Source organism: Plectropomus leopardus, chromosome 4 (genome assembly GCF_026936395.1).
Source record: "Plectropomus leopardus strain MGB_pleo_1.0 chromosome 4, ASM2693639v1, whole genome shotgun sequence".
Lineage (NCBI taxonomy): Eukaryota > Metazoa > Chordata > Actinopteri > Perciformes > Serranidae > Plectropomus > Plectropomus leopardus.
Window position 1 is genome coordinate 7,253,967 of NC_142179.1, and position 19,305 is coordinate 7,273,271.

Genomic DNA, 19,305 nt, shown 5'->3' on the forward strand with positions numbered 1-19,305 from the left:
GTGTTGGAATATATATACCATTTGGCTATTCATTCACCACACTATCGGGGCACAAAGCGTACCCTAAGGACAGACAGAGCAGCAGAGCGTCAGGCGCAGTAAAAGTAAAACTTAATTAGTCATTGTGCTGGGTCTAAAAGATTACTTTCAATCACTTCTGCAACAGCTGCTCCTCTAATCCACTGATCTGATCTGCTCTGATGGGATTGACATGCATGTGGAATATGCATTATTACAGCCAACTACAGACTGCCATGATAAGGGCTCCCACATGGGCCCTGTTTGTATTACCTGATGCTGAAGCTCTGCCTTGCCTCAGTATTTCAGATAATATAGTGCTTACATGGTGCTTACCCCTAATTAGTTTTCATCAAAGCTCCACACAACAAACCTGGACAATATAATATTCAGGCCTAGGAATACTGTACATAGATCAGTAAGGGAGGAAATGGGGGGTTAAAAGGGGCCCAGTGGTTGATTTTTACCCTGGGACCCCTTAGCAGAGCAGTCTGGCCATGCTGGTAGGTAGTTCAATGCATAACATCATACTTTGTACTTTGATCACACGCTCTTCATTTAAACCTTAATCTAAAGTCATTGAATTGTATTAAAAACACCAAGTTACTACAATTCCAACTTTTTAATATTGAACAAAGCAGCAACCTCCCTTATGATGTTCAAAGGTGAAATTACCAACAGTGAGGGAAATCTTGTGAACTTTCAGCCTCCGAATGTAAAAGCAGTGTGATAGTGTGATAACGCTGCATCCCCTTTAAAACTGTGGGAAAGGCTGTGAGACACGCTTCAAGTGCTAAGAGTGCTAAACATAGATGTTGTTTAAAGGAGACCATGATCATTAGGAAATTCTCTTTGAATTAGCAGCAGGGTTGAGAGAGAAAAAAACTCACACACACAGGGAACTTTAATTTGTACACACTTAACTTTTCCTGACTATAATAAGCGGGAGAAACGCATTACCTCCAAACAGTGGCTTTAATAGGGAGCAGATTCATGCTTCAAACAACAACAAAAAAGTGTTCTACCAGCATAAGATGGTAATTGGTGTTAAGCTTTTCTCAAATGGTTTGCTTCGGTTTTATTTGTGAGCATCTGAAGTGGGGTCGGGGATAGCAGGGCAGCATTTCTTGCAAAAATAAAATTTTTCAATAAACAAACTTTTCATTGAAATACAGTAAACCAGTGGTGAAAGAAGTATTCAGATCCCTTACTAAAGTAAAAATACGAACACCATCCTGTGAAAATACTCTGTTACAAGAAAAAGTCCTGCATTTAAAATGGTACTTAACTTAAAGTAAGCAAGAATACTTAGGAACATGTACTTAAAGTAAGTATTTAAAGTAAAGATACCAAATGCAGAAAATTCTTAATGGAAAAAACACATCCAAAAAATCTCATACTTAATAATCTCATACATAAAAATATATATAGAAAACACCCCTAAACTCAAAATTAGTTTAGAAAAAAGAAAAAGAAAAAAGCTTCCATAAAACTTAATAAACTAAATTAAAAAGGGAAAAACAGAAAAGCACCACCAAATCACCACCAAAATTATTTTTTAAAAAAAGAAAGAAAATTATTTAAATGCTTATCAAAATAGTTGGTATTTATTTTCAGTCAATCGACTGACTGGTTAATGAATTAACTGTTGCAACTGTACTTGTATAAACTTTAAATTTAAAATGGAACAAATTATCATATTTTATAAAATTCTTCTTACTTGTAAAGTAACTAAAGCTGTCAGATAAATGTAGTGAAGTAAAAAGTACAATTTTTCCCTCTGAAATGTAGTGGAGTAAAACTATAACGTAGAATGAAAAGAAAAAACTTAAGTACCTGAGGTTCATACTTAGTACATTACTCGAGTAAATGTACTTAGTTACATTCCACCACTGCAGTAACCCCACTTCAGAAGCTCATGGCCTCTGAGACGGATGATTTATTAACTTTGTTCTGCTTTATGTTGTGCTGTTTTGGTGCATAACATCAAAAGAGCAGCTGAACAGAATAGTGCTGAGCGTATAAATAAGTGATACCATTCGTAATGAGCGGTTGCTGCTTTGCAACATGAATGTTTAAAATGATCAATAATGCCAAACGGTCCGGTGAGGCTGCAACTCTATTCTATAACCTTGGGTCAAATATCAAGAGTCGAATGAGGAGCTTGTACTGTAAATGAATTCCTCTCCCTGTGCAGACCTGCTGGAGAGCGATAAACTAGAGAAACACACACACACACACACACACAGGGCCTAGCAGGGATGTCAAGGAGCTACCATCCTCTCTTCAGACCACCAGAGGCAAATCTGAGTGCGCCTGGATGCCACTCGGCTGCCACCAGATAGTGCAGAGCGAGATGCAGCTCTCCGCCCTGTAGCCATGCATCCAAGTGCTAACATGCAGTGGAGCGAATGCTCAATTTAGGGGAAGAGGATGAAAGAGGGAATTCGGTACTGGAACTGGGGCTGGTGGGAGATTGCAAGGGGGATTTTTTTTATTTATTTTTTCATTTTTTTATTGATGCCCTGGGTGACTTTTTATGCACACAAGCAATAACCACCAAAGAGTATAACAGCTCCAACGAGACTTAGCAGCAAACCAAAAACCACAGTCAGAGAGCTTCCTTTTGTTTTGGTGAGCGTCAGCAGGTGTTTTATACAGTCTGGTGAATAGACATGGCGCACTAGAAAAAAACTGATTCATCACCAGAGAGCTGTCTACATGCTCAAGTGCTCCCACTCGTTCCCTTGCTTGCTCAGCATATTGATTTAAGGCAGTATAAACAGCCACCTGCAGAGAAAGCTTAAGACGGATAAAGTCCCAACGAGGAAGAAATGGATCATTTGGAAGGCGTGGAGGGGGGAGTGTGAGAGATGCTGCTTGATTACAAGGCAAGGTAGTGAAACGGGTCATCGAGCGACACTTAAGTGTATGTAATATGTATGTGTAGGAGAGACACTGAAGTCAAGTGGGAGGAAAGCCATCCAGGTAAACTTGGTGCAATCAGCATCTGCTGACATTCTCTCTGTTTAACGGTGATATAGTGGGGAGAAATTCTCATCACGACCTATTGATTCAAGACAGGGGAAACGTTTGAGAGAGGGTGTTTTAAAGACGGGGTGTGCATGTGTAAAATGAGTGAAAATGTGTTGAGACTTAAATTTAAAGCCCTGGTTTTTTGTGTTAAGAATCTAAAAAAAAAAAGCCAAATAGACAGCTCTCTCATATGAAATTTCAGTAAATAACTTTGCGTTTAATTGTATATATTTATATTTGTAACTCCAAATAGCATTGACAAACATTGTTTGGGAGAGGATAAAGATGAGTATTATTAGAAAACTGCCCCCTGGACAAAGACATGTAGAAGGGCCCCCACCTCTCCTTCATTTGACATCCACAAAAAGACTACAAACAATGCAGCCGCATCCCTTAAGGGACATTTTTCATCTCTTTGTGTTTGATGTTTTATTTGTTTGTGATGATATTTAATATCTTTGTGTTGAAGTTTCATATCTTTGCAGTCATTTTGCATCTCTTTGTGGTAATGTTGCATCTCTTTGAGGTTTTGGTCTGTGTGATCATGATGCATCTCTGAGATCATATTTTTTCATCTCTTTGTGATCTTTTTGCATCTTTTTTAGTTGATGTTTTATCTCATCGTTGTTTACAATCTGTTTGTGGACATTTTGCTTATAATTGTGGTCATTTTTCATCTTGTGGTAATGTTTCATCTCTGTGATCGCATTGCATCTCCTTGTGGTGATTTGTGTCTCCTTGGGGTCATTGTTCATCTCTTTGTGGTGGTTCTGCATCTCTTTGAGGTCATTTCTAGTCTCTTTGTGCTCATTTTACATCTCATTGAGGTTGTTTCTTATTTCTTTGTGGTCATTTTGCATCTCTTTTGGGTTGTTTCTTGCCTCTACATGTGTAGTTTTTTGTGTCTTTATGGCTGTTTTGTGTTCCTTTGTATTTGGTTATTAAATTTTTAAAGGAGCTTTAAGTCAATTCATGCAGAGCTATCTCAGTGTTAACATTAACATATGTTGACATTTATATGTTATTATGTCACAAAAAGTGTTGTAACTTAATGTTTTAACTGTGCTGTGGTGGTTAATGGGTGGTTAGTTTTAGACAGAAACGAGACTTGGTTATGGTGAGGAAACCACTAGTTTTTGGCTTGAATACCCAGTTGTGATGGTACCATCCCGGCTGTGATATCTTAGTGAAAAACAGCTCGACAGGCGTCTCACTCAAGTGTCACACTATCTGCTTCTGGTGACTGGGCTGACCCATCACCTTCTGACTCCAGTAGGGGGATGGGAGTACCAATTGTGGAGGGGGGGAGGCTTGCCAAGCCTGGCCACTCCTCTATCTCTGTTTCTAGATCAATTAAATGGCCTGACTGTGATGAACCACAGTGTGTCGATATGAGACTGAAGCCAAAGGACTCACAAGAAGTCCATGCCCTGTAGAGCTTACATAAAAAGCCTCAGAGTATGTTATTCTGGCCTTAACTGAAAACCAGACATGGGATGCAATAAAGGGAGCAGACGGTCATCACATTCACTATCAGCTCATTTCATGCTTTCGCAAGAGACTGAGCAATCACACCGGACGGCTTGTGGACAACAAGCCTTTTGAGATGAGCCTGGCTTTTTGTGCAGCACGGCAAAACAGTAATTGCCCTCCTTGTCAGGCTGTGTCATTAAGTCAGGCGAAGTGAAACACGCCATCCGGTTAAAGCGATAGGACACACAAGAGGGAAAAGACAGGCTGCTCGGCCGGCGGAGACTTGCTCTGAATGCCAAACAATTCAGCTGTTTACAGAGTGGAGGGATGGTTGAGAGCAGCTGTGTGAGCGGAGCGGACCTGTGAGGTGACTTGGTCAGGTCGATTATACGGAGACGCTGGAGAATCAATGGGATGTGGAAAAATATCCCCAGATGATATGAACACGGAGCACTGAGATGGAAAAATAAACAGCAACTCAAATGCTTGTTCTTTACTGTTAACAATAGAGAACAGTAATGAGTCCTAAAACCCAGAATTCAATTAGCATTTCAGCACCTCTGTTTCCTGTGTCTCAAAGTCAATCTTTTTTTTTTAGTCATTTTTTGGTTAGAAGCCTGAATTTAAGTCTGTGCTTAACACAACCATAAGATACTTTAACATTTTGTTCTGCAACATAAAATGCATAAACACACTCTCAAACATAAAGCTTTTATGTGTCTTAAAAAAGACGGTTGCTAACAAGTGGCTAAATGAGACTACAGAATGTCATCAAGCTACATCGCGCCAAACAGCTTTATACAGCCTTGTAGCGGTTGCGATGTGACCATAGTGTAGCTTATTTATTGTAGCTTTTTACTCCTGGCTGTTACGTTTAGGCTTAAAAACCCTGAAAGTGTGAAAGTGGTGCTTGTTGTACAAAATATAAAGGTGTCAAAAACGTTTGTTTACTTACACTCAAGCTTATTTTCTGCTATGATCCAAAATTCAGTGGAAAAATCTCATCGGCTTTTTTAACAAAGAACCAGGGTGAAGCCAACCTCAGGACTCCAGAAAAACGTCATCCTTGGAGCGCTCTATAATGAGCAATTTAAGATATTGTCAAACATGTTCTAGAATGAGCATAATCTATGAATATTTTATCACTTTTTTCTAAAACACTTCTTCTCAAAGGCAGGTCCACGCACCCCTGGAGGTCCCCGTCTGAACTGCAAGAGGTCAGTGGAAGATTTTTAAATCTACAGCTATAGATTGACATTTTTTAAATTAGCTATAATCAATGTTCATATTGATGATGGATCACAGAGAACCACTTGTATGTGAGGGAAATCTCTCATAACTCCAAGAATTAGTGGCAGACCATTTTAAGTCTGAAGACCAAACACACAAAATTTGACTAGCTGATAGGGGTTTCTTGTAAGGTGTTAAAAGTAACACACAAGTAAAAAAATCTTTTTAGGAACAATTACTTTTCATGATTGATTACAGTGACTAGTTTAATTCCAGCAAACATGTTTGTGTATATCTGAAATATTAAAGCAACAAACCTTTTCATCAAGTTAATAAAATGCAGAGAACATTTTAATAAAATGAAACACAGTACAAATCAACGATTAACTTAGCGCTCCACATGCAAATACAGTCTGAACTAATCCAAATCGTTCACACATGGAGAGGCTCACATAAAATGGCAAAAAAATAACATAAAAACCTCAAAATACTTTTTTTTCAAATAAGAAATTTACGTTTTAATACATCTAACTTTTTAAACATGTTATTAGGACGAACCGTCAGCATAGCAAGCAGCCATTTCTTGGTGACAGTGCAAAAGGCATATTCTTTTGAAAAATGACTCCTGCTGTAAGGAAACTGTAACATCAGTCATTCATGATTATCAGCTGGATTTAAAGCATCTCCTTGTCTGTTTTTCAGTGCTTGCTGTGTTACATGTCACCAGTGACACACTTTGAAAGGCGTGAGGACTGTGGGACCACGTGAGGCTGCTCGAGACAAAATAACTTAATGGTAAGTGGAAAAGGACTGCATGGTGTGGAAAAGATTCAGAAAACCTCCTTCATACACATGCCACATAGTGACAAATAATGCTGGGAAACAGTCAGCATATGACCCCTTTTACTGTACTATCATTTGGTTTATGTTGAAAAATCTCTAGGTATTTTTGGCCCTGGAAGACTGTGTTTCTGTGTGTGTGTGTTTGTGTAAGGAGGGGTTAGTGTGTATGATGAAGAATAAGAGGCCACATGTCAAACTCAACTGAGATGCACCAAATAGGGAAACGGGCTGAACGAGCGGGTGGATGGATGGATAAATGAACAGATGGGGGTTGGGTGGGGGGTGGGGGTAATGTTTCACGCAGCCGACCGTCGACGGATGACAAACGCTCCCCTCTGCAGCTGTCCCAGGTAGATCCTCATCTTTGTACTGTCACTCGTCTTCCTCACCCAAATCTGGAGAACAAAGACGAGACAAGCCCTCAATACACACATTTAAAAAAGAGAAGTATTCCAAAGTAGCTGTCTATATAAACTATGTCCATATTCATTTAGAAATCTAGGGTACTCCAGGAATAAATTCACATCATATTTTTCATCCGAATGCTCCCTGGAAAGAAGAGCTTTACTTTTCTAGTGACCAAAGAGCCTCATTCACCAATATAATCCAGGTTTTTCTTAAATTTGTTCTAAAAAAAAAAAAAAAAGAGGTCAAGTCTGCGTTAGATTCATGACATGTTCGCACCTGTTCAGGGTTCCCACATATTTTTACAAATTAATTTAAAAACGTTTTAATGGTATTTTAACGTTGTTATACGTTTTTTTTAAATTGTTTTTAATTGTTTTTGGTTGATTTATGTTGCTTACTTTATGTTTATTTACTGACTTTGTTTGCTGAGTTGTTTACGCTTCTTGCTAACATCACTTTTGTATTTTTTCATTATCCTTTGCTGAGATTTCTTATATAAGGTTTTCTAACTGTCACCTGCACAACCTTGTCCTCCTTTGTTGTTGTATTTCAGTTGCTGTATTTTGTGCACATAAATCTTAAAATCTTAAATCTTTGTTTAAAAAAAGAGTTAAGTGCCAGCCTGGTCTCAATGTATCATTAATACTCCTGATATTACAACATTCACACAGCACAGCACTAGATTATATTAAAAAAGAGTAATTTTGTGTAATTGGATTTCTATAAATATATTTGGAAAAAGAGCTAAAACAATTAAAAAATGTTTCCAAAACTTTCTGTTAATTCCAAACCAGTTTCAGGCGTGGAAATATATATATTATATATTTGTTTGTACCCAAAAAACAAGTATAAATGAAACAACCAACGATAAATGAAATTCTTCCTGACAATTTCGCAATTGACTTCTCCAGGGTTGCCTTTACCCTCGTCTCTTCCCAGCCTGTAGAATGACACGCTCACTGATGTCGGCATGGTGCACAATTCAAGTAAAAAAAATAATGCTATTTTTTTGGTGGCAGCCAAGAACCATTTCTTTCAGGTGCTGAACCAATTTATTCTTGGTTAAAATGCTCTAAATGGTTCAAAACCAGCTGTGGGAACCAGAACAGAACCGGTTCTGTGTCGGCGGCAAAAGAGTAACAGCGACAGGGCTGATTTTTAGTATCACACAGCTAATGTTACCCAACAGTAATTAATGTGTTTAATGACAGACTCGAGCTGTTTGTGTTTCGGTGTGGGCTTTCTGTTTTTAACTACTCTGTGTTGATTCAAGCTGACCAGGCAGAGAGAGCAGGAGGAGAGCGGCTCACTGAAAATGCCGTTTAGTGCTGCTTTGAATGGCAGCAACAGTGAACATCTGCAATTAGCGTTTAATTGAAAAATGACAAATATAAAAATTAAGATAAAAATGCTTCTAGATGTAGCATTAGATGTAAGACACTAAATATCAAAAAAAGCATAACAGATCCCTTTTAGATTTAAATTCTGGCCGTAGCTTGCACTCTGCACCTTTAAGCAGTACACCAGTATATGCAGCAGGAGCTTGATAAGAACCAAAGCTCACCTCATTGGTCCCCACTGAGCTGATGACACAGCTAATCTTTGTGTTGTCCTTTGACTCCAGGTAGATGGCCTGGCTCTTATGGTACCTGTCAGGGCATAAAACACACACGCAAAAAGCTTTAATTCAGCGTTCAAGGTGAGAAATGAAGGATCAGCCTGAGTGCAGACAGCAGAGGGCTTCATTATACATAATTTTACCCAGCTGAATAAACCGCATTCCTCCTGAGATGGCACTAAATAGATAATTGGACTGGAAAGTCAAAACAAAAAGTCTGTTATTTTATTTTAATGGCTCCAGAACTGTCAGAGGACAGAACCAACCCAGGGGAAGAGACTGACAACCAAAACGTTTGATCATTAAGGACCCACTGAAGAATAATGACGCATGTGTCTCCCTGCGGCTCTTTGTGAAGGCTTTCCGGTGGTGGCGTCTTTTTTAGTGATGAATAAATGAGACTTTGCCTTGAAAGAAGCGTGCACATAGCTCATAGCACACTCCCCTCAAATTCCTCCATCTGTATCAGCAGCTAATAAGACACAACTCTATTATGGTTACCCCTCTTCACATGACCTTATGTTCTGACACATGTCTGATGCAGAGCTCTGCTCTCAAACAGAGGGGTATCAGAGCCGTATCTGGTCAAGGATTTTCATTCTCTTCGTCTCTGCATCACAGCAGACTGATTCTAATGCAGCCACCTTCTCTGAATATGTATTTTATGGTGGCTTCAAGCACAGCACTTATTCAGCAGCTCCTCAGAAATATCTCTTTCTGTGGCTCAGGGATAAAAAAGAAGCTGCCATCAAAGTGGTTGGAACATGTCTTTTGAAAACCAGACCAAAGACATCGAAACCTGCGGCAATGTGGCCATCTAGTGGTGACACCAGCTGTGTGAGAAACGGCACTACGTCAGGGGAAACACTGAGATGTCTTTTTTAGGATAAAATGTGAAATTTACCATCTTTTGTCGTAGTAAAGCTTCCCCTCCTCGATGCGGGCCTCGTAACGCTGGGAGGGGTTCTCCATGGGAGCGGAGGGGACGTGCTCTGGAGACGAGGGAGACACTACAGAGGAAGAAACACTTGGTAAGTGTCACCGTGCAAAACTTGTGTACAAATAGTTTCCTGTTTTAAGGCACACATTTGGGACATTTTGGGAAATATGCTTATTTACTTTCTCGGTGAGACTATAGGATGATGATCGATGATGATGAAGATCAATACCACTCTACTCTCTGTCCGCTCAATATAAAGTTACAACCAGCAGCCGATCATTTTAGCTTAGCATAACGACTGGAAACATAAATCCGCCTGCCAGCTCACTAATAAACCTGTTCCTGTTTATTTAATTCGTACCGGGGCTCCACAGGAACAATTGCCAGGTTGGCAACCACTTTGGGAGACAGCAAACATCAGAACAGACACGCCAATATAAAGAAATGTTTACTAGTTGTTACAGTAGTGATGTTAAAATATTGATGTTACGGTCAGAAGCGGAACCAAATAATGCTGCACCTGGATTGGTGCTTTTACCTGCATGTGCATCTGTTTTAGAGACTACAGTGAATTAAGTTGTTTGACGTTGAGGTGAAAAGTTCAACTGAAGCATCAACATCTCAAACAAATGTGTCAATTTATGTGAGCGACAAAACACCCGATGAACGAAAAACAATAACGAAATCTGCAAGGTCGAAGTATCCTGGCGACCGCTTTTAAAAGTTAGCATTGAGCCCTGTGTATAAAAACCAAAGTGTAAAAACCTCCTGTTGTTGTTATGTGCCACAGTTTTTCTTTCTGCTGATTGCTTGGAAGTTACTGCTCCCAAACAAGAAATACTCCACATTTTGTGACCTTTGAACCAAACCAGGATAGCTGTTTCCCAGTTTCCGGTCTTTGTGCTAAGCTAAGCTAACCAACAGCTACTTACCATCTTTTATTTAACTCAGCAAAAAAGCAAACAAGCCTGTTTCCCTTAATGACAAAGTATTGCCGAGAACTCATTGTGCATAACAAAAAGAAAAAAACATCTGCAAAAAAAGAGTTTTGTCATACCTGGCCGTTTTGGTGACTTAAGCTGAAAAAGAAAAGGAGTGGAAATTTTTAAAAGACATAATTAGGAAAAAAATAACATTGAGCATTGACATACATAAGGTCAAGACACTCAGAAAAACGTACCTTATTAAGTGTTCTTAGATCTTCCATTATCTGTTCATCTGTTAACAAATAATTTAGCTGAGGTGTGAAGAGTTAAGGAAGATATTTTAAAACAAATGACCTGAGAAACTTTGAAAAAAAAAAAAAACACTACCAGAAAAAATAATACTGGATAATTTCCCCGTCATAGATTAATCTAAAGTGACAGCTGCCAATCTGAGAGTGCAAAGTTATGCAAAGGATATCTGGTGCTGGTTTTCTCCGTTTGTCTGGTATTGGGACCGGATCATTTGGCCGTCGCCTCAACTTCCGAGTCATGATAGGTTTTACCTCCATCGAATCTATGCATGAAAGAAATAATGACAAACTGAGATCGACCAATAACATCAAAATCGTGTCAAAACTGATTAAAAAGCAAAACAAACATCTGTTGCAGACAATTCAACAACACAGACAGCATCTTAATTCACTGTTTCTGAAAGTCTTATTCTCATCAGACAACTTCATATTTAAGTGTGGAGAGAGAAAAAGTCTCACGTCCACCCCCGTACTTTTTAACCACATTTCTCTCTTCTACTGAGAAAGTCCCTGACGAATTATTTTATCCTGGCTCCCTTACCGCCCGTCAGCTCCATTGTTAATTTTTCGTTCTCGATCATCTTCTTCTTCTCCTCCAGCTCTGCAATTAGATTTTCTTTCAGTTCAACCTTTTTATCGTCAAACTCCTTTACTGCCGCCTTCTTCTCCTTGATGTAGTTCCTCTCCACCTGCTCTGTCTGCAGGAGGTTGAGAGAAAGAAATGACAGAAACAGAAGGAATGTTTTATTTGTAATTCCAAAAACGTAAAGGTCAGTTACATGTCAACTACATCCGTCAGTAAGCAAGATGAATCATACTCACCTCGAGCTGGAGAAACAAATCTGTAAAGAGAATAAAAACACCAGTTTAATATAATTTGGATGTTATATCTGACTTTTAACAACAAAAGTTAACGTTCATTACTGTCAAGGCTAGAAAAAAGAAAGCTCAAGAGGGTTCAGTGGAGGAAGAGGACGCACGGGTTTACAGCAAAAAACAGCCTAAAATTTAAAGCAAATATCGATGAACATAAAGACACTTTTTGCTGAGCAGCAAAAAAAATAAGTACATAAAATTCTGGCACGCACAGCAAGCAAAGAAATAGCTGACCGGACAGAAGGCAGTGAGTCAACAGAAATAAAGTAATTAATATAATGAAAACAGTCAGAAGGTGGAAGATGAACGGGTTTGGAGCAGAAAGACAGCTCAGTCAGTTTTCAAAATAAAACTACATCTCTACATTAGTTCACTAAAGTATAATGTCTGGGTAGACACTGTATTTTTGCACTAATCTTGTGTGTTGCTACATGCTTTATTTACCCTTTCTGCTAATCAAAATGTGCGACTTCTATAGCTGCAAAGTTCAACTGACCACTGAATGTAAACACAGAACGCCATCACTGGTTTTAGCTGTTGACAATTCAATTCCAATAAATATTTATTTAAAACAAGATAGTTTTATTCTCAAGAAAAAAAGACTAAAAGTCAAGACTTCAGTCAACTATAACATGTACAATTCTATGGCAGTAATATTAAAACAAGTTTACTATTACAGTTTATAACGCATCTTTTGAAGGAAGCCAGGGGGGAAATCGGACCTCTTTACATATAATACTTCCATGGCCAACATTTCTCGTCTTATAACCATAAGATTTTGCATTTGAACAAGTTTTCTTTTCCTATTTCTCACCTCCAAACAGTTGGTTTGCTACACTGCTTATTGCCAGTATTCTCGTCTGGCCAAACAAACCAAATTAACACAGGAAGCGCTCCAAAACTTCAATAATCTGCTTTAAACGTGGTTGGTGGGGATGCATCAGAAAGAAGGCAAAGTGTGTTGCATTTCTGAAATATTTCTCAACTTGCCTGCATTTCTGAGTCTCTCTTTGTACTGCTGGTCCAGCTTTTTCATCCTCTTCTGATACTCCTGCAGTGTACCTGCAAGGAGAGAGGGTCACTTAAGAGATAAAGATCAATGGAATCGCAGGAATTTGTTGTCAAGTGTTGTGTAGAATGACAGCAAGTAGTAAAACTCTAATTCAAGCAGTTTCACTAAAATACAACATCAATATTTCTAGACCAAATTTTAAAATTGACATCCTGTACCTGCTATCGTCATCACCCACCCCCAGTCTATCCCTTTCCACCTTCAAATCCCATTTGGAAATACATATTTTCAAGCTGGCATATTCAGTCTGAATTTATGGTGATACACAGATCTTGATTTGCACTGATGATAATTTTATGATTAGAATTTTACTGAGTTTCAGAAAATTATCTTGTCAAGTTTTTATATTAATTAAATACTGTAATAATTGACTTTATGATCTATGGATGCATTGCTGCTTGTTTTTATTTGAGTCTTATAAGGTGTTAAATATATAAATAATGATAAATAAAATGTATTATTATTATTATTATTATTATTATCATCATTATTATTATTATTATTATTACTGTTATTAATAGATGAGATTGATATTGCAACTAAATCTGGATTTACAAAAGGGCCACAACATGTCAATCGAAAATGTTTTCACTCTAAATTCACTGTTCTGAAACCGTCTCAATCAACAAACAGACAAACAAAACCTGCTGTTGATGGCGGAGGAGTGTTTGTCATCAGTTATCATCTGTTTCTCAGCTGGTTTATCTTCGTAGCCAGAGACAGTGGCTGCACTTTTAAGAGGCCTCTGAAACTGCCTTTGTGTCCTGATGATGTAATCCCGAACCACCAACATGAGTAACCAGTGAGGATCTGGCTGTGTCCTTCAAAAAATCTCATAAAAATGAACCCCCACTCACAAAACCCGCCTCACAGACAATGAGCTGCAGTCATTCAGATATAGAAAATTCCTGACATACATCAGTCATAAGAAAAAAAATCCAAGTGATTACCTTCTTGTAATTGCTGTAACTGTCTTTTCAGAGAGGCCAGTTTGTCTTGGTACATCCTGCAATGAAATAGCTGATATCACATTTCCTTTCACCGGGCAAACATTCAAAACTTTCACCTTCAGATTATTCGTAGGTTAAAACAGCTGATCCGTGGTTTACAAAACACTTACTGCTCTTTGATTTCAACATAGTCATCCTCGTCGTGCTTGGCAAGATCTGTTTCACTGGCATCTTCTGTGTCTGGAAAAGGTCACAACAGAAAGAGAACAGACTTTCAAAACTATTTCTTAACTAAAATTCAAAATCGATGCTTTGTTTTAAAGAATATAGTACATGAAGGGAGTGTGGAGAAATCATAGATGATCAAGCCGATAATTTCTGGTCTAGTCCTATTCAGACTTTCTGGAAGGAAGTAGCAACAATAGATATATAGATATTTTCCATTGCCTTTAAAAAAAAACAACAACAAAAAACCCAACTATTTCCTAAATCTTCTAATATCTTACAATCTGCAGGACATTTCTTACCAAGTTGCTCATAGCTTTTTTCCTCCATATTTTCAAAAATACATCAAAACACTTTGCTCAGAGTTCAAAGTTTTGAATGCTTGTGAAAGGCATCTGAAACATCTTTGAACATCCCATGACCTCGGATCTATTTTCTTTCCTGTGTGTTCTGTTTTCTATTTTCACATTATTTTCCCTACAACAAAAAAACTGTAATAATAATTAAAATGTGTAAAAAAAAAATAAATCAGACATTCAGATTATACAAAATATAAATAAAAGTATAAAACATAAAATGAATAAATAAAAATATAAATAAATTGATAAATGAAAGTATAAAATATAAATGTATGTCATAAATAAAAACATTTTAAAAATACTGTACAGGTGAGGATTTCAGCGTGCTCCACAAGATAATTGTTTGTTACTGTTTTTTTTTTTTTTTTTTAACCTTTACATCCCAGACTTACTGCAATAAATTTGAGTCCACAGACAGACAGAGAGACAGACAGACAGCAGAGATCTGTACAGATCAAAAGACGTGCGTGGCACCGGTAAGGTAATGGTGAACACCCTGTTTGGGAATGTCCTCTGGTTTGTTAGAATAGGACACCAGGGAAACCCAAGTTTGCCAACACTGATATGCTCCTGAAAAAAGTGTAGCTACATAAAGTTACGGCTTGTAGACGTAATCTAATGACATTGATACAACTAGCGACAGAAATGCAGCTGTTAATATGAGTGTCAAGCATTTGCCGCATGGTGGGATTAATAAGAAACGGCCCCCGGCTAACTTGCTGTCAGTCCAACGGAAACTCTCTCCGGGCGAAGCTAACATGTTTGTGCGATGTGGCAAACTTGGGGGCCAAGTTTACAAGCACCGGGATAACCTCGGTCAGCCAGCGTTACCTTCAAAAAGCCCGACACAAGAGAAGGCCCAGTCGTATTAAGCTGACACAGCAGCTTTCATTTTCGGTTAGCATTTATGTGCTAACCCATGTTAGCTGTTTAAACCCGATTCTAGCTCTCGTAGTTTGCCAAAACAGAGCCGTCAACATATCCGGAGCAGGAAAAACAAATCAATCAAGCGCATCTTTCGCTTGGAAGTCGTTGTGAAGAAACTAGCCAACCTTGTATTGCTGTCATCGCCTTGCTTTCCTCTTGTCTTTCTGTCTCATTCACTGCAATCCGTCCTGTCTCAGTGAATAGTGTGAAAAGGGCAGTGCAGTGGACACAGCACGCCTGCCGACCTGTCAGTGCTCGCAGCTAACGTTACGTAGCTAGTTGGCTAATTAACGCTATGTGCCCCACTTGGCATATCATTTATTGAAACTGTGCATTAATCCCAGTGGACTGCAACATGCTAAATGTATCTTAACTCAAATTACATTTGCGTTTCATCGATTTATAACAATAATACTCGACAATAACGCTCAAAAATGTGATAAAAGCTAATTATTGCCTCACGTTTATATTGGCACGCTAGCTTGTTAGCTTGTAAACAAATGCGAGTTTTTGCTATTATCGTTAACTGTTAGCTAACACCGAAGACGTCCAGCCAGTGTAATATTTATCTTGAATAAAATACATCACCTGCCTCTGTAATGTTTCCTGACGGAACAGAAACTTGGCCGATTGTGGTCGGTTAGCTTGTTATGTAGCTAGAAAGCTAACGGCGTGTGGCTGTGGCTCGTATCGGATTAATGTTTGAAAAGAGGCAGTTAAAATGTGATTTCGGAAGTACTACTATAAAAAATGTCCCCCATCGAGCTAAATCTACAACCTCTCCGTAAACGCTGTATTAAAAATAACTAATTTTTTTACGCAATAATCGCGCGTTTCCGTTGTTTTCCAACAAGTAGACCGAGCCCGACAGTCAGGGAGCTTTTGGTCAGTTCGTTTACCTTCTTCTGAATCTCTTCCCCTGAAACTCCGGTCATCGTCGTCGTCCACGCTATCGAGCTCCTCTTCATCGTTGTAATAATCCACCATAGGTGATAGCAAAGTCGAAGCCATTTGTTCGCTCGAAAAATGTAAACAAACACAAAATAAACAATCGATTTGTGTTTTGCAGCTTGCTGTTGGAACAGCGCCTACAACCTGCAGGACCCCTGAGCGTCGAGCTGTCTGGCCTTATGCCTGTATACAATGTCCGTAAAATTGACGTTGGATATATAATGAAACATATTTAATCAGGGTTTTCCAAACAATTAAAGGAAATAACTAAGATAAACGATACCAGATACCAATGAGCGTATTTTCTAAATGTGGGTTGGAACATACGGTGAAATATTTAGTCAGGCATATTTCTGACCGCTAGGGGCTGTAAGGGCTCTTTGTTTTGGCTCCCGGTTGGCTCATGGTTGGCTCCTTTTCCACTTAGGGTTTTTGCTTTTTCTAAACTCTGATGATCAGTGGAGAGTCACGGTGCGGTCAGTGGTGAAAATCAGTGTTTTTCAATGAAGCGATCACATATCTCCGCCGTCTTATCTGTTTTATCATGCCTAAACATGCTTAGCCAATAGTAAACGCCATCACTTATAAGCCATTTTTGACCCACAGGCGCCAAAAGAGCTGCGAAAATGTCATTTGTCGGCCCACAGTTATTTAGTCAGTCAACTGATCAGCCATATTTGTGGTAAATTACGTTATTCCCCCGACATTGCATACGAAGGTTGTTTCAGTGCTTTCACCACACTGACTAAACCCATCTATTTTGATGTGATTAAATTATTTGAAAAGAGCAATTTGTTCATTTGTTTATTTTTTAGTGTACAAAAAAGCAATGCAAAAATGATCAAAATCGGTCTACCATCTCTAAATGTCAGTATAACTGTAGAATGTGAACTTTTCCCGAAACACAATAAGAAGGACATATTCTCCTTATAGCCCCATGTTTAGCTAAAATTATCTCACTTTAAGATGAAGTATGTATATGCCGATGCCATGGAGGAAAGTCTGGTGTTGTATCACAAAGTTAAGGTTCATGGTGAAATGCAAAATCGCATGAGATTAGCGCCTCTTGACCAAAAATTCATCTTTTCTCAGACCCTAGTGGGTATTTATAAAACCCACTGGGGTAAAACATTTAAGTGTCAGTTTCTTTCTCTGCCCTGCTCCTGGACAGTAATGCCATAAAGTGAATTCACAAACAATAAAAGGAGTGTTTTCCAAACTTAATGATGCTCTTGTATTTCATGCTTATTTGTACAAAGGACTCAGTACCTTCAAAATCTCAAGGTACATCCCGTTTTTTGATTTTCTTTTTTTTAACAATTAAACACCTGGGTTGACATCAGTTTTCTTGTGCTGCATTCAGATGCCTTTTATTAGCCTTTCAAACCTCTAAAACCTGAGAAAATTGGTTTGATTTCTTTCAGAAATGTTATGAGCAACTTGACAAGACATGTCTCCAAATTTTATTTCGTTTTTTTTTTAAGTAAAACTGGTTGAAGATTTCCTTTTTGTTTGTTTGGTTTTTACTTAAAGCTTTATGTATAATATTTAAAGTTACACACACACACACACACACACACACACACACACACACACACACACACACATTGTTAAGCTGTTTCTCGCATTACTTTTTTTTTCAAAGAAATCAAGCAAATTTGCTCCGGTTTCAAATAGTTAATGTATGTCGTCAAAATAAAAACCTGATACTAGTAAGTGTTACAGTTGAACTTCGGAGTTTCAACAGCAGGTGGCAGCATTGTACTGAGTATATTCATGAGACGACCTGGACTGCCATCACTGAAGTTGCAACAGAATCGCTATGACTCAGTCCATGCATCTTTAATGATTTGCAAAGGAAATAAGGTGTAGTATTGTTAATTTACTTTTACAAAAGCACTTGTTATTTAAAGCAGCGTTGCGGATTTGCGTTTGCGTTACATTAGGGCATACTAATCAACCATATGATTCTTGCAAGAAAAAAATAAAATAGGTGTCATGTGCAAAATACACCTTGAACGCGCACATCCTCGCGCGGACCCCTTCGCAGCACGAGCCAACTTTATTTCCGCCTGTCTGTCAAAGTAGCTGTCAAACACGGGCGAGGGGTTGTGCTCCCGCTGCTCCTCCGTCATTCAGGAAGTCCTCACCAACTGACAGCACTTCGCAAAGTCACACCGACATCTCCAGAGTCGGACTTAAAAAATGTTCCTGAAGTGAGTAACGCTTTTCAACAACGACGACTTTCGCACAAGGTGAGCGTGCTTTTATTTTTTCTCCTCCTCCTCTGTTGTTGTTGTGTCACTGTTTGTAACGGTTAGCGGGCTCGTGCTCGGCTGAAATGACACTTCCTCTTGTGTCAGCGGCTAAGCTACTGAAGCTAAAATGTCAAAGCGGTAAAGAGTGGGTGTAAATGACAACTACGCGTTGCACCTGAAGTTAAAAAATGACCACCGTCGCTTGTTTTCGACGTTGTTCGGCTTGTTTCAACGACACTCAGAGGTGGTGAGCACGGGGACCAGCAGCATCAGCCCGCTGGGGTTATAAGTGCGTAGGTTTGCTTTTTTAAAGCTCTTGAGCGATGTTTCTTGATTGATGTGTTTCTGCACCTGCTTTGAAAAATCTACGCTGCAATTTTACGCTGTGAACTGACGGAGAAGACGCTTTGCTGTTTGGTTTCTTCCTCAGGGGGTGAGTATGGAGAGCAGACGGATGACAGGTTGTAGTGATAGTACAGTTGTGGGGGGTTTGAAGCCGATAAGACGGCTGTGTAAACTTGTCCTCGGTGTTTTTTTTTAGCATTGTCATGCACTGTGAGCCAGTCCTGCGTGAGTGTGTCACATCAAAAATGACTGTGGTACCGTCCATTGCATCCTACATTGTTGTGAGTGAGATTTTACTATCAACGCGCAGTCACAATGGCTTTCGCTTGAGACGGTGTAACGTCCACTACACATGACCTGAACCACATTTTACTACGTCTGTCTGCACTCGTTAACCAGCCGAGCATTATATGCACCATTAACACTTTTATTTTTCATCATTTCGATTGCAGTATGTGCTTGCATTCATTTATTGCACGCACAATACTAGCACGTCATTCATCATTTTATATATATATATATATATATATATATATATA

General features: G+C 38.8%; 2 protein-coding genes across 6 annotated transcripts in view; one reads left to right on the top strand and one right to left on the bottom strand.

Annotated features, from left to right (window-relative positions):
- Window positions 1-6,090: 6,090 nt before the first annotated feature.
- Window positions 6,091-16,334, bottom strand: suds3 (SDS3 homolog, SIN3A corepressor complex component). Its single transcript, XM_042488089.2, has 12 exons — window positions 16,112-16,334; window positions 13,872-13,941; window positions 13,702-13,757; window positions 12,670-12,741; window positions 11,626-11,645; window positions 11,345-11,501; window positions 10,971-11,066; window positions 10,747-10,808; window positions 10,624-10,645; window positions 9,531-9,636; window positions 8,573-8,657; window positions 6,091-6,995 (listed from the first exon to the last, which is right to left on the bottom strand). Exons 1-12 carry the CDS (start codon window positions 16,221-16,223, stop codon window positions 6,897-6,899), a joined length of 957 nt encoding a protein of 318 aa, XP_042344023.1. The 5' UTR covers window positions 16,224-16,334; the 3' UTR covers window positions 6,091-6,896.
- A 1,915-nt stretch (window positions 16,335-18,249) lies between these two features.
- Window positions 18,250-19,305, top strand: part of taok3a (TAO kinase 3a) — a 93,268-nt gene continuing 92,212 nt past the window's right edge. For 2 of the 5 annotated variants that reach the window (XM_088076447.1, XM_088076449.1), the window contains exon 1: window positions 18,251-18,418. The gene's annotated coding sequence lies outside the window, so the exon portion shown is untranslated. The other 3 variants (XM_088076450.1, XM_042487569.2, XM_088076448.1) reach the window with 3 other exon arrangements.